Here is a 23,996-nt window from a genome sequence, read left to right as displayed (position 1 = left end):
GATGGACATCTCCAGGTGTTTATTATAGCCTCAAGGATGATTCCTGATCCACATAAAAACATCTGGCGTCTCACAAACAGACAAAAGCAACTACACATGGTTGACTCTCCAACGGGTTTCAAGTACACTTCACACTTTCTATTCACATTCCAATCACTGTGGCCCAGTCTCAACACAGCCGTCCCCGTCCCCTCTGACTGGTCCTGATTTCTCAGACGTGTTATCACAAGAGGTAAACGTAACAGGGATTTGCTCAGGGTTATCAGAAAAGGATGTTTCCATCTCAAGAGTAAACATCAACAGAACTGGCATCAAGGATGTCAGGACTGACATCGCTAACTGTAAAAGGTAAAGCGAGCGGGGTCCTGCAGCGGGACAACACAAGGACGGCTCCGGCAGGGACAGGAGCCTGGCCTGTAGCAGGCCAGCCGGGGCCCGCCCGCCAGCCACAGGGCTGGCTCCCGTGAGAGCCGGCAGTGCCCCCGCCAGTCCCCAAGGGCACCGGGCTGCCCGGAGCAGTCTGACCCTCTAGATGCCCTCCCCTCCGCCGCCCGCTCGGACAGGACTCAGTCCGCTTTACTTCCCAAGCCTCCAGCCATTTCGGGGACTTCCTGTCTCCCAGCCTCGCCTCTGCTGACCTGCTCATGTCTGAATAGGAGGGTTTGTTTCTCACGTCACAGCCCGTGACGACACACACGACGGGTGTACTGTATGAACTGGTCAGCGAGCGACAAGGGCTGATGCTGTCAGATCGGCTTTTCTGGTAAAGGCCAGAGGCTCAGATGCTCGCGATGAGGGAGTGGGAAGACGCTGAGGCTGAGGTGGGTCTCCGGTCAAGACATCTCTGGACTTCATCCAGGGCCTCGGCCGTGCACCCAGAGATGGCCCCACGGACACACTCTAGGTGGGCTTCCGGCCCCACCGGGACCCCACTGCCACGCCCCCAAGGTGTGGACGCCATGACCGCTCCCCGAGCTCCTGCCGCGTGCAGCCTCCGACCCGCCCCACAGACAGAGCCCCCACCTCATCCGGACTGCCAAGGAAACCAAGGGGCTCAGGAAGGCTAACTAAAATCACACAACCTAGGGAGTCACAGCCCTGCCAAAGCGTTCTCTCAAAACAAAAACACACCCAGCTCGTGAAGCTGTTGTTTGTTGGCTTTATAACAAAAACCAGTCTTTAGTAGAGGGACCTTAACCCCAGAGGCCTGCATCACTGAGGCGTCTCCCTGCCCCTGAGGCTCCCACCTCACGAACTACTTCTCTTGCTTTGAGCCAGCATCTCCTTTTGGAACCAGGTAATGACACACGGAGGAACGGCAGGGAAACACGAAGGCAGAAGCGGCCAAAGGACAGAACACATGGCCTCAAAACCCAAACGGCAGAGCCCCAGGCAGGTTAAGTCCAGCTTCATGTCAAGCCAGCCTCTCATGTTCAGGTGGCCTGCGATAATAAGAGACAAGACGCTGGTCTACTTCATGAACTGAGAATAACAGAACTGAGTGACCGGTGTGCCCAGCACCTAGGTACCTCCTGCCTCACTTGTCTTATAAATACCCCATTCTTCTTTCACTAATACCAAAATTAAGACTCCACTATTTGTCAAAAATACCATAAAAATCTTGGAACTATCAGGTTCTTCCAACACGTCCATGACTGAAAACTCTTGTCTTCTGTGTAAGAACTTTGGCAAAGTGAAACAATGAAAGGCAACAGAGATCGTGAGCTGGTGGAGAGAGAGGTCTGGAGGAACTCAGCCTCCCCAAACCCAGAGGGCATCTGGGTTTGAAGACTCTTAAGAAGTGCAGTTGCTTCTCTTATTGATGGTGGTTTAGACAGAGGACGAGATGGCTGGATGGCATCACCAACTCAATGGATGTGAGTTTGAGCAAACCCTGGGAGATGATGAAGGGCAGGGAAGCCTGGCGTGCTATAGTCCATGGGGTCGCAGAGTCAAACACGACCGAGCAGCTGAAGAACCACCACCCAAAACTGGTTGACAAAGTCACCAGACACAGTGAGGGGGGGACAGCTGTGTGCTCCTGTTGGAAACACAGGGTTGTAGGTTCCCGGGAGCCTCTCATTACACTTTTGCCCACCCACCAACCCATGATCTTGTTTGTTGTCTGTGTTGGGTGTGCAAAGACACCTCAGCTACTATTGCTGCTTCAGGAATGCTGCACTCACGGCCAACAGCACTGCTACTCACGCCTGAGAGAAGCTAGTTACACTCAGGAACACTAGCCAGAAGCAGAGCATTCCTCTGGGGGCCATTTTGAACAGCAAAATCACCAACAGAGCAGCTCAAAAACGCAAAAAAAAAAAAAAAGTGGCATTAAACAGACCAACAGCAAGGGCACCAGATCACAGACCTAAGTCTGAAAGGAGAAGGTAGGGTACCGCCTCCTCTGACCCGGGACAGGCGCGCGTTGGGCAGGAGAGCATCTCCTCCGCCCCGCTCCAGCCTGGGAATGACTGAGACTGCGCTGCAAGGCTGACCTGGGGGCACAAACACGTCCCAGCTAGCAGACAGGTCTGCGAAATGCGCAAGCACAGCCCCCCTGAAGAACGAGGATCCACTGTAACCGACGACTCTGAGGTGAACAGACAATGCAAAGCTCTCCATCTAGTGGTGACGGGGGAAACCACAGAGCCGCTTATCTACACTGGTCGGGCTTTCAGGAAAGGAAGAAACCGTCCTCATCTGGGGTCTGGGTTTCAGGCTGTGTCAGGGTGAAGTCACAGCTCCGAACCTAGGGCCACAGACTCTGACGAGTCTGCACTTCACAAACTCGTCCTTCAACAGCAACACTGGCTTCTGTGTAAAACTCCACAGGGTAAGAAAGGAGAGATTTCAGCTTCTCTCCCGTCTTCCCTGGCGCTCATTATTACGACAGCTGCTTGGGGGTCACATTAAATGGTGATCTAGATGCTGCTTCTCATTGCTGTTTCAGCCCATCTAGAAATATACTTGCCAGGGCCTAACAAAAATACAGAAAGGGTTCAGCTGTCAATTCGTGGTTGGAGAGAAGGCAATGTTAAGAAAACTAACATCATACAACTTCAATTTTATGACATCAATACACTCATATCATTAAAAAAGGATTTCATATAAGCCAGTGTTTGAGAGGGAAAATCAATCTACAACCAGTATAGTCAACACAGGAAAATGCTCTTCAATTCTATTCTGTTAAATGTTCCAACTCCAGTGGGCTTCGGGAGGAGGTTACTGCGTCTGGACACAGCGCATGTGCTGCGAAGCACCACGGCTCCACATGCCAGCAGGGTGTGAAGAAATGACGTCCACCATTCTAACAGGACTAACCATCCCGCGCCTCAGAAATCTGAGGAATAGATATTAGAAATGACTGTATGTGTGCAAAACACAGACACACACCTAAATGTATGAATGCACTTACTAAATTTAAACCAAGGAGCACGCTGACCTAGGAGTATTTTCCGTTCAGTCTGGGAACGTTTCAAGGCCAGAGAACCAGTCTACCCTTAACAAAAAGGAATTCTTTGACTTGATTTAATCTTTTCCTTCCATCATTCAGTAAACAGATCCGGTACATCTCAATTACCGTCAAAGTAAGGATTTTAGATTCACTGACAAACTGAACTAGAAAACACTGAAAACAAACATATTCTTTCAGTGATCCCCTCATCCCCTAATTCACAATCAATTTTCATCCTTGCGCACCGGATTTGGATGGATTTGGATTTGGGAGTTTCTGGGGGAGTGGGGATGGAGAAGAGAAGAAAAGGGGAAAGGGAAGAAAAACCGATTCATTAAAGAATTAAATTATTTAATCTTTTTATTACTTGACCTACCGTTGAGCCAATCTATAACAAAAAGAAGAGAGTATATTAAGCACACACAGTATAATCGGACTAGTAAGCAGGAAACGATACAAAATGGTCCTTTGGCTCCACACCGTCTCGGGCGGATCTCACAAACTCTTACCAAGCCCAGAAATGACGACTGCTCAAGCTCAGGATATCCATTGAGACAAACGATGCCAACTGTGATTTCTCATATACACCCAGACTGCACAAAGATAAAGCTTAAAATGTAATCATTTTTAAATTCAGACTTCAATTTTCTTAAAAATTAGGAAACTACAAAATGGGGTAAACAGCAAAGCCAAATGACTTAAGAGCAAAACTCAACTAGGAAGCATTGTGGGTATCTAAATATACACGAACATGATTATATACACATATGAAACTGTGCAAACCTATGACACTCTAAATAATTTAGTTAAGTACAGTTTTGGCATTTAAACAGATCAAATTAAGCTTTAATTAAGGACATAATTTTTAATCTTTTAAATATAAAAAGGTAGCTAAACATAAAATACAGATCAAAAGTCCTCATTTAATATCATTTTGAAAAATAAAAAATTTGTAATAAGGTAGCTTTCTATTCCACACTAAAATGTAAATAAAATGTTTCCCAGATTATACTCCAAACTTAGTAACAACCTAAAAACTGTTCAAATCTGTGAAAAACATGTACCATGACCAATTTAATGACCCAGGAAAGGGTAAGGAGAAGGGGTTAATAATCGGAGCCAGTTGCACACAGATGGGAAAAAAAAAACGCTTGCAATCACTCCCAAATATACCCCTACATGTTACGTTATAAAGATCACAATGCAAATAAAAGTGCCTACATTACGGACTGTGACATGCTGTTTAAAAAAACAATAGAAATGAACAGTGGGGTTATCATTGGTGCACATGGAATAGTGTAACAACACAAGGTTGATAAGGCTGGAAAATACTGAAACACAGTTAAGACTCAAAACACAAGTTTACACAGAAAAGTTTCCCAGGGAATAAAACAGTGGATAGGGAAGCAGAACTTCTCAGCAGGATGGCCTTTCTGACAGATGTGAAACAGACACATCCCACCCCACCCCCAACCCCCCATAAAGTCTAGTTGATTTAAAGTGGGGCGAGGGGTGGTGTGGGTGCTGAAGCAAAGTAAAGAACGTCTTCCCAAGTCCCCTGCCCCAGTGAACTTAGAGGGCAGAGTCCCAACAGTGAACTCTGTCTGCCCACCATCGCCCCCTTTAGCAACCTGTCTTCCATTTCTGTCATGACATGGACATTGAGTCTGTCTTTCCTGGAGTCAGGGCTTGCAGGGCGTAAGAGATTATCATCCTGGAGTCACCTGAAGGATGTACACTAACCAGAAGCTCTGAGTTAACAACCATGAATGCAGACCTCGAATTTTCATTATCAAGTCAGCATCTGCTGCTGAGTATTTGGCACTAGCTGGAAAGAGGAAGGTCTAATCAGAATCTGTGAGCTGAGGCAGATATCGTTAAATCAGAACTGGTATTTGTAGCTTATGATATGGTGTGAAATGCAGAAAGCAGGAATAGAGAGCCATACCTCAACATGCTGCAGAGCTGAAGAGGAAACCTTAATAACCAGAGACAAACAAAATCAGGCCAATCAGCCTGACAAAGACAAGTTCTTGTTAAAAAAAAACAACCCTTAAGCTACTTTAACTACAGGCAGATGTCCTACTACATGAAGATTCTTCTATACCTGTTCTTCCTAATCCTCAGAGCTGCATGAGAAATCATTTATTCTATAAAGACAGCCAGCACATATGGCCACAGTCTAAAGAATGCTTATGGTAACAGGAAACGCGTGTCACTTAAAGGAAACCTCGCACTGCTCCCTCAGACCCCGAGGTAACTCGGGGGAGCGGGGTGGAAGTGGGGCGGGTGGGGGTGGGGGTGGGGGTGGCGGGGGCGTGAACACTAACACTGCACAGAGAAGCAGGGACAGCAACGTCTCCAGAGAATCCTTCTATTTATTTAACTGTGTGAGCACTCGGGAATGCTCCAGAATAAAAACGGTGCCACAAAAGCAACTTGAACAGAAACCAACAAGAAGCTGCGGTGCCAGTGGCCACGTGGCGCTGCGCGGGCACAGAGAGCATCTGCGGGGGCCTGGGTGGCCGGGGCGTGGCGCAGCAGTGGGCCTCAGACGGACAGGGACACGAAGCTGTTGTACTGCTGGATGTTGCGCTTGAGGATGTCGGAGCAGGGCCCGAGAACGCGCTCGAACCGTGGCCGGTCCAGCTTGACGCACTTCAGCGGGCCGCGGGCCACCACAGTGGCTGCGCGGGGCCGGTTCATCAGCAGAGCGATCTCGCCTGGAGGGGAAAGGGGGCTGAGACCGGGCTCACTCCCGAAGGCTTTCCGAGAGGCACCCTTAGGGCGGAGACAGAAATCCGCGCGGGCCCCACAACACCGCACTTCAGAAAAAACAATCCGATGACAGACGTGAGACAGTAAGGTGATTATTAACCGAGTAAAGGTCAAAATCTGAGAACCAAAAATTGGAAGTAAACACTGAAACGCAGGAGAAGGAAAGTAAGACCTGGAAGGACTGTGATGGCTTGCTGGGAAGGGACGTCACCCTGAGGGACCCACTTACCAAAGTAATCCGAAGGCCCCAACCTTCCCACCTCCACAAACTCTTCGTTCTCCGAGCGACGCTGCAGCACCGCAGCCGAGCCCTGCGACGGGACCACCAGAAAGCAACACACGTTAATACGGCCAGCGCCCAGGTGGCCTCCTACATGCCCGTCAACTGCAGAGCTCAGCGAAGAAAAGCAATTCAGCAGTCATTTCAAATCTGTGCTCATGTGAGGACGAGGACTGAAGAGGCAGCACAGGCTTGACCTCCATCCCCCCGGAGCTCCTGCTGGGGGGGCTTCGCATCAAGCGGAGGGACTTCCAGGGTTCAGACTGAGCTGAGAAACCGTGGGAGGGCCGGGCCCCGGCGCACGGCCTCTTGACAAACATGGCTGTACGTGAGCGGCCACCAGCTCCTCTAGGCACTGTCCCTGCCTGCTGTCTCACTTCGACAAGAGAGCCCTGTCTTCGACAGGAACGCCAGGGCTCAGAACAGCCTGCACAAGCTCCTGCCGGGCCCTTCTCACTAAGACTTCCTCAACCCCTGGCTGGAGAGATACCGGCAGCGTCTCCTGACCGCACTCATAGCACATCAGCTGTGCGGATCTCCATGTCCACGGTCATGGGCATATCAAATACAGGAAAACAGAGAATTTAAAGACCTGAACTGGGCCCTTTATTGCCAAACAGCCCAAAGGCATGATTTTAACATCACCTCACAGTCTGCAAGTTGAATGGCAGAGTTCTGTTTGGCTTGTATAAGCAGGATTAATTTGAGTAGATCAGAATCTGGCTAATACCTCCCACAATTCTGACTTAAACTCATTTAAAATGTGGTGGCCTAGCAGAAAAACAAACGTCAGCATTTCAAAGGGAACGATAACCTTTAAATAAAACTGTCAGGTGACCCTACGAACAGAAGCTGTGAGTGAGAGCCAGTGCCCCTTTCCCTCCTGTGCTGCCCCGCCTTTACCTCCAAAATAATGAAGAACTCATCACCCGGCTCCCCCTGTACCACAATCTTCTGTCCGTCTTCAAACTGGACTGGTTCCAACGCATCAGCTACCGTGAGACGCTCCCATTTGTCCAGAGATTCTAAAAGGCAGATATCAAAAAGAGTTTCTCTATGTTATTGGGTATTGCTAAAAATTTCAAAACAAAAAGTATAAAAAAGGCAACTGAAACACTCCAGTGTGGCTCAGATTCACCCTAGCGCCTGTCTCCAACTACCTCTCTCAGCACCCCACCCCCGTCACTCACAGGCAGCCCAAGCGCCCTCCTGAATTCAGGGGCCCAGGAGCCAGGCTAATCTACACCAAGGGCATCCAATGGGAAAGGAATGAAAAGAATGTGATCATTAAGTATCGCCAAAGACTGCCATCAATGCAAATCAAACCTGCAATTACAGGACCCAAAAAGAATCTGTTCCAGAAATGCAGAGAAATAACTCAGATTTATTTACAAAACCAACAAGAATAAATAAAAAATAACTTATGTTCCAAAAGGCCAAACCAACACTCGAGACACTAAAAAGTAATCCTTTCCGAGAAAGGAAAAGTAAGAGCACAAAAGTCAAACCACTGTCAAAAGCAACGACTCAAGACTGTGTGACCTTGTGAAACTCACCGTTCCCTCCCAGTGAAGAACAGCTTGTGACAATGTCTCCAAGCCCACATAACAGACCTCACAGAAGCGCCTCCGACTACGCGCTAACAGACCTCACAGAAGCGCCTCCGACTACGTGCTCTGCATTCCCTCAACCCCCAGCCCTCTCTGAGAGAGAGCCAGCGACACCAAACCTCCACAGAGCAAACACACCCTTGGCAACACTCACTTTCCTGAAGGGAAAAACTCACTGACAGAGCAACCGAGACCAAGTCCCGGGGATAACTGGCCGTCCACCGTCTGGAGGACATGTCCAGCCTTTCTATCCTTCCAGGAGGAACCAGTAGCACTTATTTCTAACTTAGAGGTCAGCCATCCGCTAGCAAATTAAACACACGTTGAAATTACTTCTTAGCCAAACTTCAGCTCCACATTTCCGTGTTTTTTGTTACTATGAAAAAACACTGGTTACTCAAGCAATCTTTATGAAACAGAATCCATTTAACCATTACTAACACTTCAATTTAGCGATTCTCCATGCAACTTTCCAACTTACCTAAAATAGACACTTTACTAAGAAACTCCTCATACATCTTCCGCTTTCTCAGCGTGCTTCCCTGTAAATGAAAAAAAGAAAGTCATATCTCTAAAATGTGTAAATCCCATAATACTGTGGAGTAAGAAATGTTGTTTCAGGTAAACTGACAACAGTCAGTCAGAGCTTGGTTGTTTTCTGCTGCTGAAGACGGTTAAGGTCTGTGTTCAATAAAAAGCTCTCGGTAACTTGCTCCTGAAAGGAACACCAGGTATATGGCCAAAGAATTCATCAAATACTGCAATGTCAAAAAAGCAAATAATCAGTTCTCCAAAACAAAAAAAACAACCCACCCCAAGTAAAGCTGAGTATACTTCCAGCTCAGGGTCCTTCTCCACAACCCCAACCCTCCACAGAAAGAAGGCACTCAAACTGCTACCACAGAAACGTCAGGGCCGGTGTGAATACCGGCTCAAGGAAGCTGCGCCACCAACGGAGACCATTCCAGACACCAGGTGACCACGGCACACACCCCGTGTTTGTCTCCCACATGACTTCAGCCACAGTTCTGTTCTAAAAGATCTCTGTCGCCAACGGTGTAGCGGGAAATGCTAAGGGCAAGCATTCAACCGTTCCAAGTAAAAGTATCCCCATCTCCCCGCGGTGGCACTGTCGAACGCGAGTCACACTGCCTGGACGGTGGGCTGCACCCACTCCCAGGGCTCTCACCATGAGGATCCTTCTGTAGCTGTCCCGGTCAATGCCCCACAGTTTCACGTTCGTCTTGGCCTTGACAGTGGCCGCTCGAGGAGTCCCGTAAATCAGAGCAAGCTCCCCGAAGCTCCCTCCTTCCCCAACACTGGTTGCCCATTCACTGTTGACATAGACCTAAAATACAAAAGCGCTGGTTATCTCTACATACACAAATACATACGGATTAAAAACCCGCACCCTTTAAGAGGTCAGAATCCTGCACTTTGTTGTAGAAAATAAAATGTTACCTTTCCGGTACACAGCAGAGCAAAACACCTGACTTCTGACAAGTCAAACATGTTCAGAGTGTCTATAATTTACCCGGTTCAAAATTATCTGGTGAGAAAAAGGCCCTCCATAGGGATGACGAGAGCAAACAAGTAAACGAGGCATTAACAGTGTTCATTACATATTTACTAGGCAAAAGGAGAAGGGGGCAGCAGAGGATGAGACGGTTAGACAGCATCACCCACTCAATGGACATGACTGTAAGCAACCTCCAGGAGACAGTGGAGGACAGAAGAGCCTGGCGTGCTGCAGTCTATGGGGATGCAAAAAGTCGGACACAACTTAGCCACTGAACAAGTGTATTTACAGAACCCTGTGCCAGGCACTATGGTGGCTGGCATTGAACTTGCTATGCCACCGAGTTTTCTAATACTCCTATGGGAGGGACAAGATGTACAGTAACAGAAAGCTGTACCAAGTCTCCCAGCTGATGACCTGCCGAGCCTCCCCCTGACCTTATCCTGCTCAAAAGCAGGTACACATGCCTTAACTGCTAACCTAGCAAAAGTTCTGAACTGTACATTCAGTCAAAGAAATTACCTTTAGAAAGTTTATGTATCAGTAAAAATGGCCTTTCTTGGTGTCAGTAAAACATTTGGCAAAAAGAATCTAACATACAAAGATGTAACAGTCCTTCAGACACTCTCAGAAGCAGTAAGTAACAAGCTGACTTTTAAGATTCTCAACATATTTTTGCTATTATTAAATCTTACGTCCATCTCTCCTTGGTCAATCACATAGAAGTTATCCCCTTCATCACCTAAAAGTGAAGAGAGTAAAAAAGTCAGAAGCACACTATAAATTAAAGAAGAACAAATCAAACCAAAAAGTCCAGCAATATATTTTACAGGTCACGAAACTGACCAGGTCATCAGTCATCTCATGGTGAAGATGCCTCTGAAAAATAACTTAAGCCACTTCTATGTATAGAAATGTTAACCACTATGCTGTCTAAAACAACAAAACAAGATATAATAGTAACAACGTATCACCTTGTCACTAAAGAAGAAAATATATGGATTATGAAAACCTATGGAGATATTGAGAATAAATAAGAAAGGAAAAAAGAGGGAACACCCAGACGATGAACTCCATGTCATCAGCAGAAGGTACAGAGCCTTATACAAGATGGGCTAGATGATGAAGGAACTGAGTGTGCGGCTCAGCCCTACTTTATGTTCCTGACTGGTTAATAATCCATATAAAGGATATATAAAATATATGTGGCTCTGCAATTCCTTACAAAGTAAAAATGCACGAGTTTTCTTTAACAGTTACTATAAACAAAACTATATTGACATTAGGGAAATATTAGTCTCTTACGCAAAGTGTGCCTTTTACTTTTAGCTCAGAAGACTTTAATTAAAGAAATAAGAAAATCCAACAGTATACTAAAAGGAAGATGGTAGGCTTACAGAGGAAAAAAACGTGACAACTTTAACAGCGCCTGCCATAAAAGCGGCCGCCCTTACCCTGCTGAATAACAGTCTCTCCAGCAATAAAGGAAACCGGGAACATGGCGTCAAAGATGTCACTGCAGAGAGAGGGCTTCGTGTTACAGAGCATCAGCCACACAACCAACAGACCTTAGAGCCTCCAGATCTTCAGCCTGGAGTGGCACCAGGTGAACAATTTTGAAGACCCTTCAAAACTTGCAACAATAAGGCAGCTAGCTTAGGATCTCAACTGTACCAGAAAAATAGTATCACCTACCTTCTCTCATTATCATCAAGATGTGAAAACAGCACATTCTTTTCAATGGCTTTAGCTAAAGCAGCCATTGTCTTATAATCTTTCGGTATAACCTAGGAAAGAGCAGAAAGTCCAATGACCATTCCATACAGTGCATAAAACAAAACAACTTCATGACTGCAACCAATGTTTCAATTAGATGTCAAACCACCTTAGGTATTTGAACAAGGCTGCTCTGAGTTAAGCATTTTCAACACAACACTCTCACACTATCACTGACCCACAAATACTGAGTGAACAAATACTGAATAATTAATGCCCTTTGTCTACAACTAGGCCTGTACTGAAAGGCTGTTATTTGGTTCCTAGTCAACAACCTAAGAAACAAACCAAAATCACCTTACCCAAGGTCATTACTGAGGCACACCTAAGCATTTTATGATAACTGGTCATTTTCTAAAGTATGATCATGTACGGTTAGTCTCACAGCCTCTTGCCAGCCCAATTATCTGCCTCCTTCAGGCTCACCATGTAACTGGAAATGGCAGACAGCTCTGAGAAAGAGCCCATGGAGAGGGATGACACTTACAGAGCACAAGGCTGGAGCCACCACAGGACTGAGAGGCCGTCAAAAACCTGACACCACGGTTCAAGACAAAAAGGAGTGCTGCCTGGTCTTTCACTGCACAACACCACCACGGAGAAGAAAATCCCCCAAACTCAAGGACTCACTGCTTTATAATCAGTATAGATACTTCCTCTGATGGCCTTTTATTGCAGAAACCTGCTCCCCAGGACCCAGGAACAGCGCAGGATGGAGTACGACCCTCCGTCTGTGTCTACTCCTGCAAACAGCGCGCGTTCATCAGAGGAGACACTCCCGTGTGCAGGTACCTTCCGAACATAGGATGCAGCATCCTCCTCGGTGTAGACCTCAGCGCTGATGGCACCGCGTCGCCGCCGGCCCTTCACCACGGGGTTGGGGGGCGGTGGGGAGATCTCATCCTCCCGAGAGTCTGCACGGCTGCCTGCTTTCTGCAGGTTCTGGATCTGCTTTGCCTCCTCCTGAAAAATTACAAGTTTATAAAATGAGACCCTGCATCGGTGCTCTTCGCTGCCGTTCTCATATTATAACGACAGTCACTGCAAATCTCTCCTTATCAATGTGAAAGTTAAGGGGCAAAGGCCAATCATGAATGGGAGAAAATGGAGAGTCGAGTTTGAAGAGAAATACTCTGAAAGGGTTATACTGCTCCTCAGATGGTGATAGACGCTATACTAACAAACAAAAAGCCATTGGTACAAGGGCACATAACATGCAAATAAAAAACTATACACTCATTGTAGTAATAAACTGACAATGATCTGTAATGCACTCAACAGTAACAAACTGCAAACAAAACCTTGGGCAATGAGTGTGAGACCCCCGCCTCGCCCATGCACACCGTCCAGGAACATCACTGAGGCACAGCAGGTGACATGAGAGAGTCCAGACCATCAGGTCCCTCCATTAACCCAACACGCATTCTACGGACCTGCCACGCCCCATCTACACTAGGCGAGGGGAATACAAGAAACGATAGGAGAGAGTGCTGAGCCTGCGCGATTCATATTCAACAAAGAATGAAACGTGATGGGAACCTGGACGTCAACCAAGATCAGACACAACAATACTTATCCTAACCGAGCTGGAAGCATTCTTTACCGGCAGGGCTGACACTTGGGTTACCTGTTTTTAACAACTTATTAAACCAATCCATATGAAACCAAGATCAACCATTTAACGATCTTGTTTTTTAGATCTAGGACCTTAAAAAGAACTCCCTCTCAGGTCTGCAGTAGAGAATGAGTTATGACTGACATAAAATCCGAATGAGAAAAGCCAAGAATGGTGAGCTATTACCTTCTCGTTCATCTGACTCATTCTCCATTCTTTTCCTAAACCAGCCTTCAAATTCTAAACGACAGCATTTACTAATTATTTCTTGATAAAAAAGAATTTAAGGAAGTGGCGGCTTTTTCTCCCGCCTGGTACTCAGCTCTGTGTCTGGCATCAAGACAAATCAAAGAACACACAAGCGCAGCAAGAACCGTCTGGAACAACCACCACTGAGGCAAGCACAGTGCTTATTTCTATCGGTAGACTTGTGCCCAGCCTTTTTTTTTTTATTTTTTGGAGGGAGGAACCAGCTTTATTTTTCTCATCTCTCTAGACTTTTCAATTAAAAACACAGTAACAAAGGCCTATAACAAAACTAATTCAAATGTATTTGCATATTTAGTTACAAATGCACTTACCTGTTGATCAAATAATCCAGTGTATCTACTGTTAGGAATTTATTTTAAAACATGCATGTATGTGAAACTACAGATACACAGAGTTATTTATTATACCAAAGCTTTTAACAGCAAAATACCGGAAACCACCAAAATGGTCATCAATGTGGTGATTAACTAACACCCATTAATGTACATCCGCACAGTGGGATATCACGCACATGCTGGACACAAGTGTGTAAATGCCCGTATATAACGGAGCTCAGGCGGCACTCCAGGGAGACGACAGAGCAGGAAAAAGACTTTTTATTGTCATGCTGAACCACAGGCACATATGTAACCAAATTGTTTTTTAAAAATTTTTCAAAGAAAACCTACTTCATTGTCATTCTGGTAATTACAGTAACAGGTCAAGTTTTTCTCATTCCATATTAACAGAGAACTTTAAAACTCAAGTCTCCCCAAAGTTTAAAGGTCAAGAGCATAAATGAAAACAGATTCTACCCTCCAAGATTTGTCATTGATATTTCACAAAAAATTCATGAAAAATCTTAAAAGTAATGCTTCATTTGGAAGTACCTTCTATCTAAGTGAATTTTTATTGTCTTAGACAATTCTGAAGTGCCAAGAGCACTGCGGTTTTAACAATGCTTCCTGGGTTTGCCTCTTCAACAGTGCTCGGAAGCAGCCTAATCCTGATGACTCAGAGCCACCGCTGAGGTCACCCATCTCTCCTGCGCATCGTGACATGTTCATACCCTTCCTCTCGCTGCTGTCTCCTCACTCCTCACAAGAAGCCCTCCCAGTCCACTTACTGTCAATGCATCCTAGCACATTAAGTTCTGATTCTGTGCCCACAGCTCACTCAACGTGTTTCCACCATCCTCCCTGCCCTGACATCCATCCTTCCCAGAGGGTGCAGTGGACATCCCAGCCCACTGACTCGGGGTTTGGTACACGGCTTGTTCTGTTACACCACATCCTCTTGGAAGACTGTACTCTGGCCCCTGGAGCAGCATGCCTTATATATGGCTGCTCCTTCCACTGATCCCCAGAACAAGACATGTGCAGCCAAGACAAGATGGGCTGCGCAGAGATGGCTGCACATGACCCAGACATCAGGACATCTGGAGTAAACCACTGCTACCCGGGGGTCATGAGGTGCTGCAACAAAAGCTGGTTCCTGTGTGACCACGGCCAAGTTCCCTAAGTCCTCGTAGTTTTACTGCTTCCTCTGTAAAATAGTGACAATCACCAACCTCACACGTTTGAAATAATGAGTATTTACAAAAGGTCAAGGGCTCGCACAGCACCTGGCACCCAGGAGGCACTCCATGGTCAGAGCCATCACAATTCCTCCCATCTACTAGTTGGCAAGGTTCAAATGAACACACACAGAAAAGAGGACTCGGGTTACAGACAACAGTCTGAAGCGAAACGCAGACGCTGTCAATGGACCAACTAAGATAGGTTTCTGGGGCATTTCTTACTGAGCAGTTGAGGGAACCAGAAACATGAGCCCTGGTTAGCACAGCGAAGAGGTGACAAGAGCGTGACTGTATTTTCAGACATAACGCAACACCCAATGGACGGAAAATGACCTGTTGAACAGCTGAAACCCTAGTTTCTCCAATGTCCGGATATCTATATTCAACCTTGGTTAAAGGAATGGATGTTGAAGCTGAAACTCCAATACTTGGACTTTAAAAATTATACCAGGTTATTTTTCTTGGTGGCTCATGCGACGAGCTGACTCATTGAAAAAGACCCTGATGCTGGGAAGGATTGGGGGCAGGAGAAGAAGGGGACGACAGAGGATGAGATGGCTGGATGGCATCACTGACTCGATGGACATGGGTTTGGGTAAACTCCGGGAGTTGGAGATGGACAGGGAGGCCTGGCGTGCTGCAGTTCATGGGATCGCAAACAGTCAGACACGACTGAGCGACTGAACTGAACTGAATTGAACTGAAAGGAATGGATGCAAATGAACAAAAATCCATGAATTACAGAAAAAGTGGTGAGCTGTGACTTTTATTAAGAGGTAGAGAGGCCGACACACATCACATCTAAAACCCCACGTGCAGAGAAACTCCTCTCATGACCCTTTCCTGCTTTCCCTGCAGTCAGTGCTTCAACAGGGCCATGAAAGTACAAGCCCTGAAGCGAGCACCACACTCTACACTCCCTATAAAAAGACACACACTTCATGTCTCACCCACTGTGTCCGCTCAGCGGGTGGCTTCTATTGATGTCCAGAGGGAAGAGGGATCACCTTACAGTGATGGATTTCAGCACCAGACCTCCAGGAACGCACTTCATTTCCAAACAGGGAGGGAAGGCCCACAGCAGCCTCGCACTAGAGTGCTCCACTACCAGAAACTGCTTAAGTAAGAGAAAACCAGACTTTCTACCACAATTCCAAAGCACCAAGGCTACATTCACTGGGACTGGTTAGGTTTTCCTGTTGTTTTTAATTATTCTAATCATGGTACTGGACACCAATTTCAACACCTTTCCAAGAAAATGGGAAAAAGGGTCCAATCACTGAGCCAACCAAACATTTTTTGAACATCAGTAAAACAGATTCTTTTACTAATAAATTATGCTGATTGAGAAGTTGTCCAAACCAGTGGGATACAGTACAAACCTCTCTGCAATACAACTAATTAACAATCATACACCTAAGAAAATGCCCCCCAAGTGGTTCATAGTCATTATGAACCACATCAAAACTTCAATATGTGTTAAGAAAATCTTTATCCTGCTGAAATTTCCGGAGCAAATCAAACAAACTACTCAAAACTCTTTAACAATCCAAACTTTCTCATTCATCATTTTTTTGAGGGGAGTGAACTAAAGCACTGACCTTGATGAAAAATGACCACTTTGCTTAGAAAAGCACATACCCCATGCTTAGGTCCCACTGACACACACACAATAAGGATGAACAAGTAAAAACTGAATCTCTTTTTTTTCAAGAGGAAACAAGTCCTGACCAGAACCTGCTCTCTCTGCTCTGGAGTCGATTCGCATTGGGACGTATCCTACAGTAAAGCGCACTTGGACAACTCGGAGCCTCTGACACACTAGTCACAGCAGACTCGTGTGCTCCAGTACAGTGATTTTAAACACAGGATAAAGCCTACAAGTTTACTTGTTTTGCTGAAGAAAACAGCATTAAATGCTTTCAAGTACTGCAGAAGTTCTCAATTCATACCACTGATGAACTAATTTATTCTTTAATTTTTACTGGAGTATAATTGATTTACAGTCTTGTGATAGTTTCTGACCAGTGCTGTACTACCTCCAATCAACTGAACCAACTCAGTTATTTTATTTGGTCCATTTTATGTATTAATCAAAACAGTTACAAGGAATTATGGTTGGAAAACCTGTTAGCCAAGTAAACTGAGCATTCAGAGTAGTTCTGATAAATTCTACTGATTACAAAGTTACAAATTATACAAATGCATTAACTGCATTTCTTTTCTGAAATTCTATTATATTTTAAATGATGATGATTATAAATTATTATTTGGTCAGAATTCCTTTTCTTCCCAAAGCTAGAGATCAGTGACATTCTCCAGCCTTGCATTTAACAACCATCAGGGTCAGCTCGCACTCGCCATTTATTTTTACCTTCTCCAGCTTCTCAAAGTATTCCCTGAGGAAGGCCATGGGCCTCTCGGGCCGAGCGGTGCACAGCTGCACGATGGAGTCCTTGAGCAGGGCTTGGATGTTGTGCTTCTGGACATAGAGCTCGCATTCCCGGAGGCTGCGCTCCTCCTCGCTGGCAGTGGTGCCGGACGCCATGATTCACTGAGGAGAAGACACAGAAGCTTGGGAAAATAATTCACAAAAAGCAAACGTCAAGCTGGCCTTTGACTTAACAAATTCACCAGGCAACTGACTCACAAAGATTTCATTCTCACTAGGTAGATTTTTTAAATTTTAAAACAGGGAGGTGAGGGCTAGGGAGTAAAGTATGAGGAGAAGGTACATTCTGGCAAGGCAGTGCTGCCCTGAGGTCCTGCTGCACAGGGCCCAGGCATCTAAGAGAGGAAGTATGAGCGGCTGTCCCCAGCAGGGGCCGGTGCTGAGGAGTCAGGCAGGCCGCTAAGGGAATTTCATTCAGTTCTCTTCTGCAAAAGAAATCACGATCATGTGGGAAGCGTGCAAAGGGTAAACAGGACAGAGAATTACAAGGCACGCCAGTCAGCGCTTGGTGAAAGCAAGAAAGCACCATGAGGAACATCTGACGTCCCCTTCAAGTAACCAGGATCCCAGGGGAGCAGGCCGATCTCACCCAGCAAACCACCGGAGCACAGGCTCTGATCAGCCAACACGACCAAAATGGTTTAAAACACAAAAGAAACCCCAGATTAGTCATAAAAGAAAATTTTAATCCCAGACTCTATGTATCAGACTCCAGCCTTAAATGATAACACAATTATCCACTAGTAAAAGGGAAAATCTTTAACATTATTAATAGAAAGAAAAAAACACCATATAAACACCTTAACAAGTGAACTATAAAAGATTTGAATAGGGAAATGTTAAAACATTAAGTTTTTAACTCACAAGAAGACTCAATAGATAAACTACATTTAGTGAATTTTAGAGGGTTTAAACTACTTCGATGTGAAGTAAAATAAACAAATGCAATAATGGGCGGCTAACCTTAGCCTGGAATTCAAAGCTCACCAACTTAACAGAAGAGTCACAAGCTGCTTTCCTTCCAACTCCTAATTATCATGTAATTAAGATCAGAAGATAAAGCTGAGGTCCTCTCCACTCTGCACGAAAATTCAGTACTAACCTATGTTTTCCAAATACAACGCACACAAACCCAACGAGATCAAACTAAATTTCAAAGGACAAAGAAACAGCACAGTGAAGAGCGACAGTACTACGCTGTTACTTATTTTGTTTTGACAGCCTTCATGGTAAAGGTCAACAACGGTAGACTAATTAACAGACCATGAGAAAGTCTGCAGATACCTGACAGGCACATAAATTAAAGAGGCCACAGAGAAAGATTCCTGCTGCTCCTTCAGAAATAAACTCTTAACACACACACACACAAAAGATTACTTTAAGACAGATTTACACCCGCTTCTTTTACAGGTCAGACAACCATACCAACTGAAAATCCACTTCAGCTTTTCTGCATTAGAAAATATATTGTACTGAAAGACACCAAAAAACGGTCAATGAGATTTCTGTGTTTCGAAACATTGAGATACATTTCGGGAATATCAATACATGTTTTCAACTGACCGGAGAAACCATTCAAAGGTCAGGTCTACGGTAGAAATGAGAGAACTGGGTCCAAGAGGTGAAATTGGATTTTTGTTTGCAACAATGTATTTAAAAGACCAAAAAGAGGACACTGGAAATTTGGCGTTGTATTAATAGAAATGCCCCAGGATTGATGCGTTCGTCGTGTGAACTCCGGAATATCCGTATTTCGTGGTCTTAATTTCTTAATGGAATATAAATTCACTCTGCACTTGTACTCAGTTCTAACAGCCTACAATTTAGCTCCCCTTCGCCCCCAGCTATTCAACCGCTGAAAAACGGACACCGCATTGTCTCTCCTACGAAAACACTGGAATTCGTTCTTCTGGAAATTCAGTTGTGATATTAACACAACGCCGTGTCCAAGGGGTTAGATGCGAGCAAGCATGTCAGACCCTTAGAGAAGTTCGCTGATTCAGGTCGCGGCCAGGAGCCCTTCCTGGGGGTCACCCTCGGGGACCACGGAGAAGGCCACTCCCGCGGGCTCCCCCCGGCGCGGACGCGCGCGCCCCGAGCTGGGGCGGGGGGGGGGGGTCCCGGGTACCCCGGACGTGTCGGGGAAGGGCAGGGACGTGCCTTCGCGGCACTTGGGACCCGGCCGCGGGCGGGAGGGAGGCAGACCCCCCATCTCGCTTCGGTCGGAAGGCCGCGGGGAGACCCCGGGGGGGGCAGCGGGGCGGGGGAGGCGAGAGGGGACCGACGGAGGAGGCCGACGGAGGAAGCCGGCCAGACGGCGCCGACGGAGGGGGCCGGCGAGAGCGGGCCGAAACGGGAGGCCGGCGGCTGCCGCCGCGGGGCGGGGCGGGCGGCAGTTCGGCAGTGACGGGGAGCGCCGCGGGCGGCCGCGGGGGAAGGCACGGCCCCCGTCCCCGCGGCGGCCTGAAGGGCTGGGGGCTCCGCGGGCCCCGCGCCGCCGCCCTTGTGGAGGAGGGCGAGAGCGGTGGGGGCGGGCCCGCGAGGGGTGCCGGGAGCGGCCGGGGCGGCCCGGGGCGCGGACGCCGGGCAGCGCGGGGCCCGCGGCAGCCGTGAGGAGAGGCCGAGCGGGCGGGAGGCGCCGGGGGAGCGGCCGTTCCCCCGCAGGGCGCTCCCCGCGACGCCATCTTGGGTCGGCCCGGCGCCCCCGGACGGACGGCGGGCGGCGAGGCGGGGCGCGCCGGGGCCCCCGAGCCCCCTCACCTGCGGACGGCCGGCGGTAGGCTCGGGCTGCGGGCTCGGAGACGGCCGGCGGGGCTCCCTCAGCGACGCCCTCCCGGCCCCGCTCCACTCGGCGACAGCGGCTCCGCAACGGCGCCACCGGAAACGGCCGCGCCACAGCCAATCAGCGCCCGGCTGCTGACGTCAATGCGCCTCGCTCTGGCCAGAGCCGTCGCCCCGGCAACCTTAAAGGGACAGCGGCCCCACGGGCGGACCCTCGCCCCTCCGCCGCCCGGTCCTCCCTCTACCCTTGCTTCGGGCCCAGCGCGTTCCTGGTCCGCCGCCCCCGGCGCGCGGCCTCCGGCCCGGGGCTCCCGTCGCCCGTCACCTGCCGCCCCTCACCTGTCCCCGTCCGGCCGCCGCGAACGCCCGGCTGCTCCGCGGGCTCCCGGCCCCTGTGCGCGCGGCGCGGCAGCTCGCTTGCCCGTTCCGCGCTCGCCCGGCGCCCTCACTCCCGCCGCGCGCGCCGCCCGCGCCTTTTCTCCGGCCCTCCGCGCCCGCCCCCGCCCGGCGCCGTGGGGCGTCCCGGGGGACAGGTGGGCGGCTCCGCCCAGGGCCCTGTCGAGGGCGCGCGGGGCCGGGGAGGGGGCTTCCCACCGCCTCCGGCCCTGGGGAGGCGGCAGCTGCGCCGGGGGCCGCGCGCGGGCGGGTCTGGGCCGCGCCCGCCCGCCGGGCATCCCGCGCTCGCGGCCTCCGGGCTGGGGCCCGCCCTCCGGCACGGGAAAGCCGAGCCGGGCCAAGCGTCCGCTCGGCAGGTCTGGCTGCCCGCCCCGCGCTCCCCGCCCGGGGTGCTGGGGCTGGCGGAGGCCGCTCTGCGCCTTTGGGCACCAAGTGCTGGGAACGACGTCGTAGGGGTCCAGGAGAGGCCCGAATCCCCCTAGAACTTGAAGCGCCGCCATCCTCACCCCTGGCCCAGTGCGGTGAGAAGTGCAAACCGTGCAGATGGGCGCAGACCCTCTGGCCGCAGGAGAAATCTCAGCCGCCTGCCGGACGGCCCTCGTCGGGGACCATGCGGGGGCGGGGGGGCGGGGGGGGGCTTCTTCACCGCTTCAGCCATTTTTTTTTTTCCATCCGAGACTCTGCCCTTGGAAGAAGAAAGGGGATGCAGAGAGACACACAATAAATGAAGGCCCCTGGAACAAGCGCATCCTTGCGTCCGGCTGGTACCTGTTGGACTCTAGGGGTATATAGTCCTAGGGTTGCAATGGAAACTGTGCCATTTGTGAGATACACAATGGATTTCACGCCTGCATCCCTGGACTTAAAGGACATGAACTTGAGCAAATTCCTGGGAGACAGTGGAGGGCAGGAAGGCCTGGCGGGCTACAGTCCGTGGGATCACAAAGAATCGACACGCTTTAGCGACTGAACAACTATATATATATATAAAATGAGATACATATTATGAGATATGTATATATTATAAGATATATACCTTATGAATAATTTTATATTGATTCAGGTCAAAACAGTGTATTTTGGATATATTCGGCTAAATATTATTAAGATTAATTTCGCCTTTTTTACCTTTTTGATACAGCTATTAGAAAAATTTCAGATACCTTTAAGGTTTGTGTTTATACTATTTCTGTTGGTCATCACTGTCCTAAGAGGCCAATTGCTCCCCTAAACCCAGCAGTCTGATAGGGCTCCCGCTTCTCAGTATTTCTTGTGTTTAGTTGTGGTTATCCCCTGCTCTCTGAAAGTCAGAGGAAGCACAGACAATTATCAGAAGGGCCAGATTAGGTCTCGAAGAGGGGGGTGTGTGGGGAAGTGCCCACACCCGCATGAATCTCCCCCCAGGGGTGGGTGGAATAGCGGGTTAAAGGCAGAGCCTCTGTCATATAGGATTTCACCCTTGTCAGTAGGAAGAGAATAAACGGAGCCAGAAGCTGGCAAGCAGGAGAGGGGATTCAATAGCAGTGAGCAGGCCCAGTCATGTTCCGAGAAGAAAATACTGCTGTCAGATAAAGCTGAGTTTGGGTGCAGGCTCTGCCATCCCCGGTAACTGACTTAATCCCGATGAGCCTCGGTTTCCTCAGTGGGAAAGGACGAGCAAGCTGAGGCTCAAGTTATTTCTTCAATAACGACAGTAACGGCACGTGTGTCTGTAGCGCTTAGTATGTTCTTGGCTGTTGTAAGTACTTAATGCGTCATAATTGAGTCTTCGTAATAGCTCTAGCATCAGTAGTATTATTGTTATTGTTACCAAAGGAAAAGGAGGCACAGAGCAGTTAAATGGCCAAGATGGCTCATACCCAGGCAGTGAGCTTAATCACTCTCCTCTGCAGCCCGTGTGCAAAGTGTGAGCCCAGGCGGGGGATACCCTGCAGCCCGTGTGCAGACGAAGTGTGAGCCCAGGCGGGGGATACCCTGCAGCCCGTGTGCAGACGAAGTGTGAGCCCAGGCGGGGGATACCCTGCAGCCCGTGTGCAGACGAAGTGTGAGCCCAGGCGGGGGATACTCTGCAGCTGGTGTGCAGACAAAGTGTGAGCCCAGGCGGGGGATACTCTGCAGCCCGTGTGTAGACAAAGTGTGAGCCCAGGCGGGGGATACTCTGCAGCTGGTGTGCAGACAAAGTGTGAGCCCAGGTGGGGGATACTCTGCAGCCCGTGTGCAGACAACGTGTGAGCCCAGGTGGGGGATACTCTGCAGCTGGTGTGCAGACAAAGTGTGAGCCCAGGCGGGGGATACCCTGCAGCCCGTGTGCAAAGTGTGAGCCCAGGCGGGGGATACTCTGCAGCCCGTGTGCAGACAAAGTGTGAGCCCAGGCGGGGGATACTCTGCAGCCCGTGTGCAGACAACGTGTGAGCCCAGGTGGGGGATACTCTGCAGCCCGTGTGCAGACAACGTGTGAGCCCAGGTGGGGGATACTCTGCAGCCCGTGTGTAGACAAAGTGTGAGCCCAGGCGGGGGATACTCTGCAGCCCGTGTGCAAAGTGTGAGCCCAGGCGGGGGATACTCTGCAGCCCGTGTGCAGACAAAGTGTGAGCCCAGGCAGGGGATACTCTGCAGCCGGTGTGCAAAGTGTGAGCCCAGGTGGGGGATACTCTGCAGCCCGTGTGCAAAGTGTGAGCCCAGGCGGGGGATACTCTGCAGCCCGTGTGCAGACAAAGTGTGAGCCCAGGCGGGGGATACTCTGCAACCCGTGTGCAGACAAAGTGTGAGCCCAGGTGGGGGATACAATAGATACAAATTCGTGTGCTTGCCGTTCTTCCCCCTCTCTCATCAGCTCCTTGCACCACTAGGTTAAGACGGCCTTGGACAATGTTACCTTCAAGACCCTTAGAGTAGGGAAACCAGCCCGCTGCTGACGTGGAGCCGGGGACTCTGAGGGACAGCTGACCCGTGCTGGGTGGCCTGGCTGTGGCCCCACTCACCTGCACCCAGGCTCCAGTCTAGCCACAGGCCGTTTCCTGGGTCCGTCCTGCTCATCCCCCTTGTAGCTGCCAAACCCTCCTGAGCTGGGGCTCTGAAGGACAAAACACAGAAATGGGCAGCAGATTGTTGAGCCTGGGAAGAGCCCACTGAGATGACTGTTCTGAAAAACCAAACAGCCCTGGGGGTTTCCAAGAGGGGTGAATGCCCTTTCAGTCCCACCCTGCCCTGGGGAGAATTTCAACTCCTCAATTTCGTTTCAGAAGCGACCATTGTTCCATCCTAGCTTCTGTGTGCCTTCCCCTCTCCAGAGGCCTGCCCTGGATTCCAGGGTCTGCCAGCCTTTTTTTTTTTGATCTTTGTCCTTATAAAGGCTCAACAAGGGACTTCCCTGGTGGTCCAGTGGCTAAAAAGAACTTGGACATCCCAACGCTGGGGGCTGAGGTTCCCTGGATCCCTGATCAGGGAACTAGATCCCATACGCTGCAACTAAAGATCCCACATGCCACAACTCAAGAGTCGGTG

General features: G+C 49.1%; 1 protein-coding gene across 2 annotated transcripts; it reads right to left on the bottom strand.

The window, feature by feature from the left end:
• Positions 1-5,817: 5,817 nt before the first annotated feature.
• On the bottom strand, positions 5,818-20,496 carry PRKAR1A (protein kinase cAMP-dependent type I regulatory subunit alpha). Of its 2 annotated transcripts, none has more exons than XM_081580834.1 (11): positions 20,436-20,496; positions 17,238-17,417; positions 12,213-12,383; positions 11,340-11,431; positions 11,099-11,160; positions 10,340-10,386; positions 9,315-9,473; positions 8,607-8,667; positions 7,419-7,540; positions 6,465-6,546; positions 5,818-6,180 (listed from the first exon to the last, which is right to left on the bottom strand). In XM_081580834.1, the coding sequence occupies exons 2-11, from the start codon at positions 17,409-17,411 to the stop codon at positions 6,008-6,010; spliced, it is 1,143 nt and encodes a 380-aa protein (XP_081436960.1). In that variant the 5' UTR covers positions 17,412-17,417; positions 20,436-20,496; the 3' UTR covers positions 5,818-6,007. The 2 variants fall into 2 exon arrangements, with proteins under 2 accessions (XP_081436960.1, XP_081436959.1); XM_081580833.1 differs by lacking the exon at positions 20,436-20,496 and adding an exon at positions 20,076-20,174.
• Between the last annotated feature and the right edge of the window lie 3,500 nt (positions 20,497-23,996).

The sequence above is a fragment of the Giraffa tippelskirchi genome, chromosome 3 (genome assembly GCF_054371585.1).
Source record: "Giraffa tippelskirchi isolate mGirTip1 chromosome 3, T2T-mGirTip1v1.2.pri, whole genome shotgun sequence".
Taxonomy (NCBI): Eukaryota; Metazoa; Chordata; class Mammalia; order Artiodactyla; family Giraffidae; genus Giraffa; species Giraffa tippelskirchi.
This window is presented reverse-complemented; position numbering and strand designations above follow the sequence as displayed.

Excerpts from the sequence above, each read along its gene's own strand:
- PRKAR1A (XM_081580834.1), bottom strand. The coding sequence starts at position 17,411 with ATGGCGTCCGGCACCACTGCCAGCGAGGAGGAGCGCAGCCTCCGGGAA. Across the intron at positions 7,541-8,606 it reads TAGTAAAGTGTCTATTTTAG|AATCTCTGGACAAATGGGAG; the intron begins GTAAGTTGGAAA and ends TCTGCCTTTTAG. Across the intron at positions 6,181-6,464 it reads GGGGCCTTCGGATTACTTTG|GCGAGATCGCTCTGCTGATG; the intron begins GTAAGTGGGTCC and ends TTTCCCCTCCAG.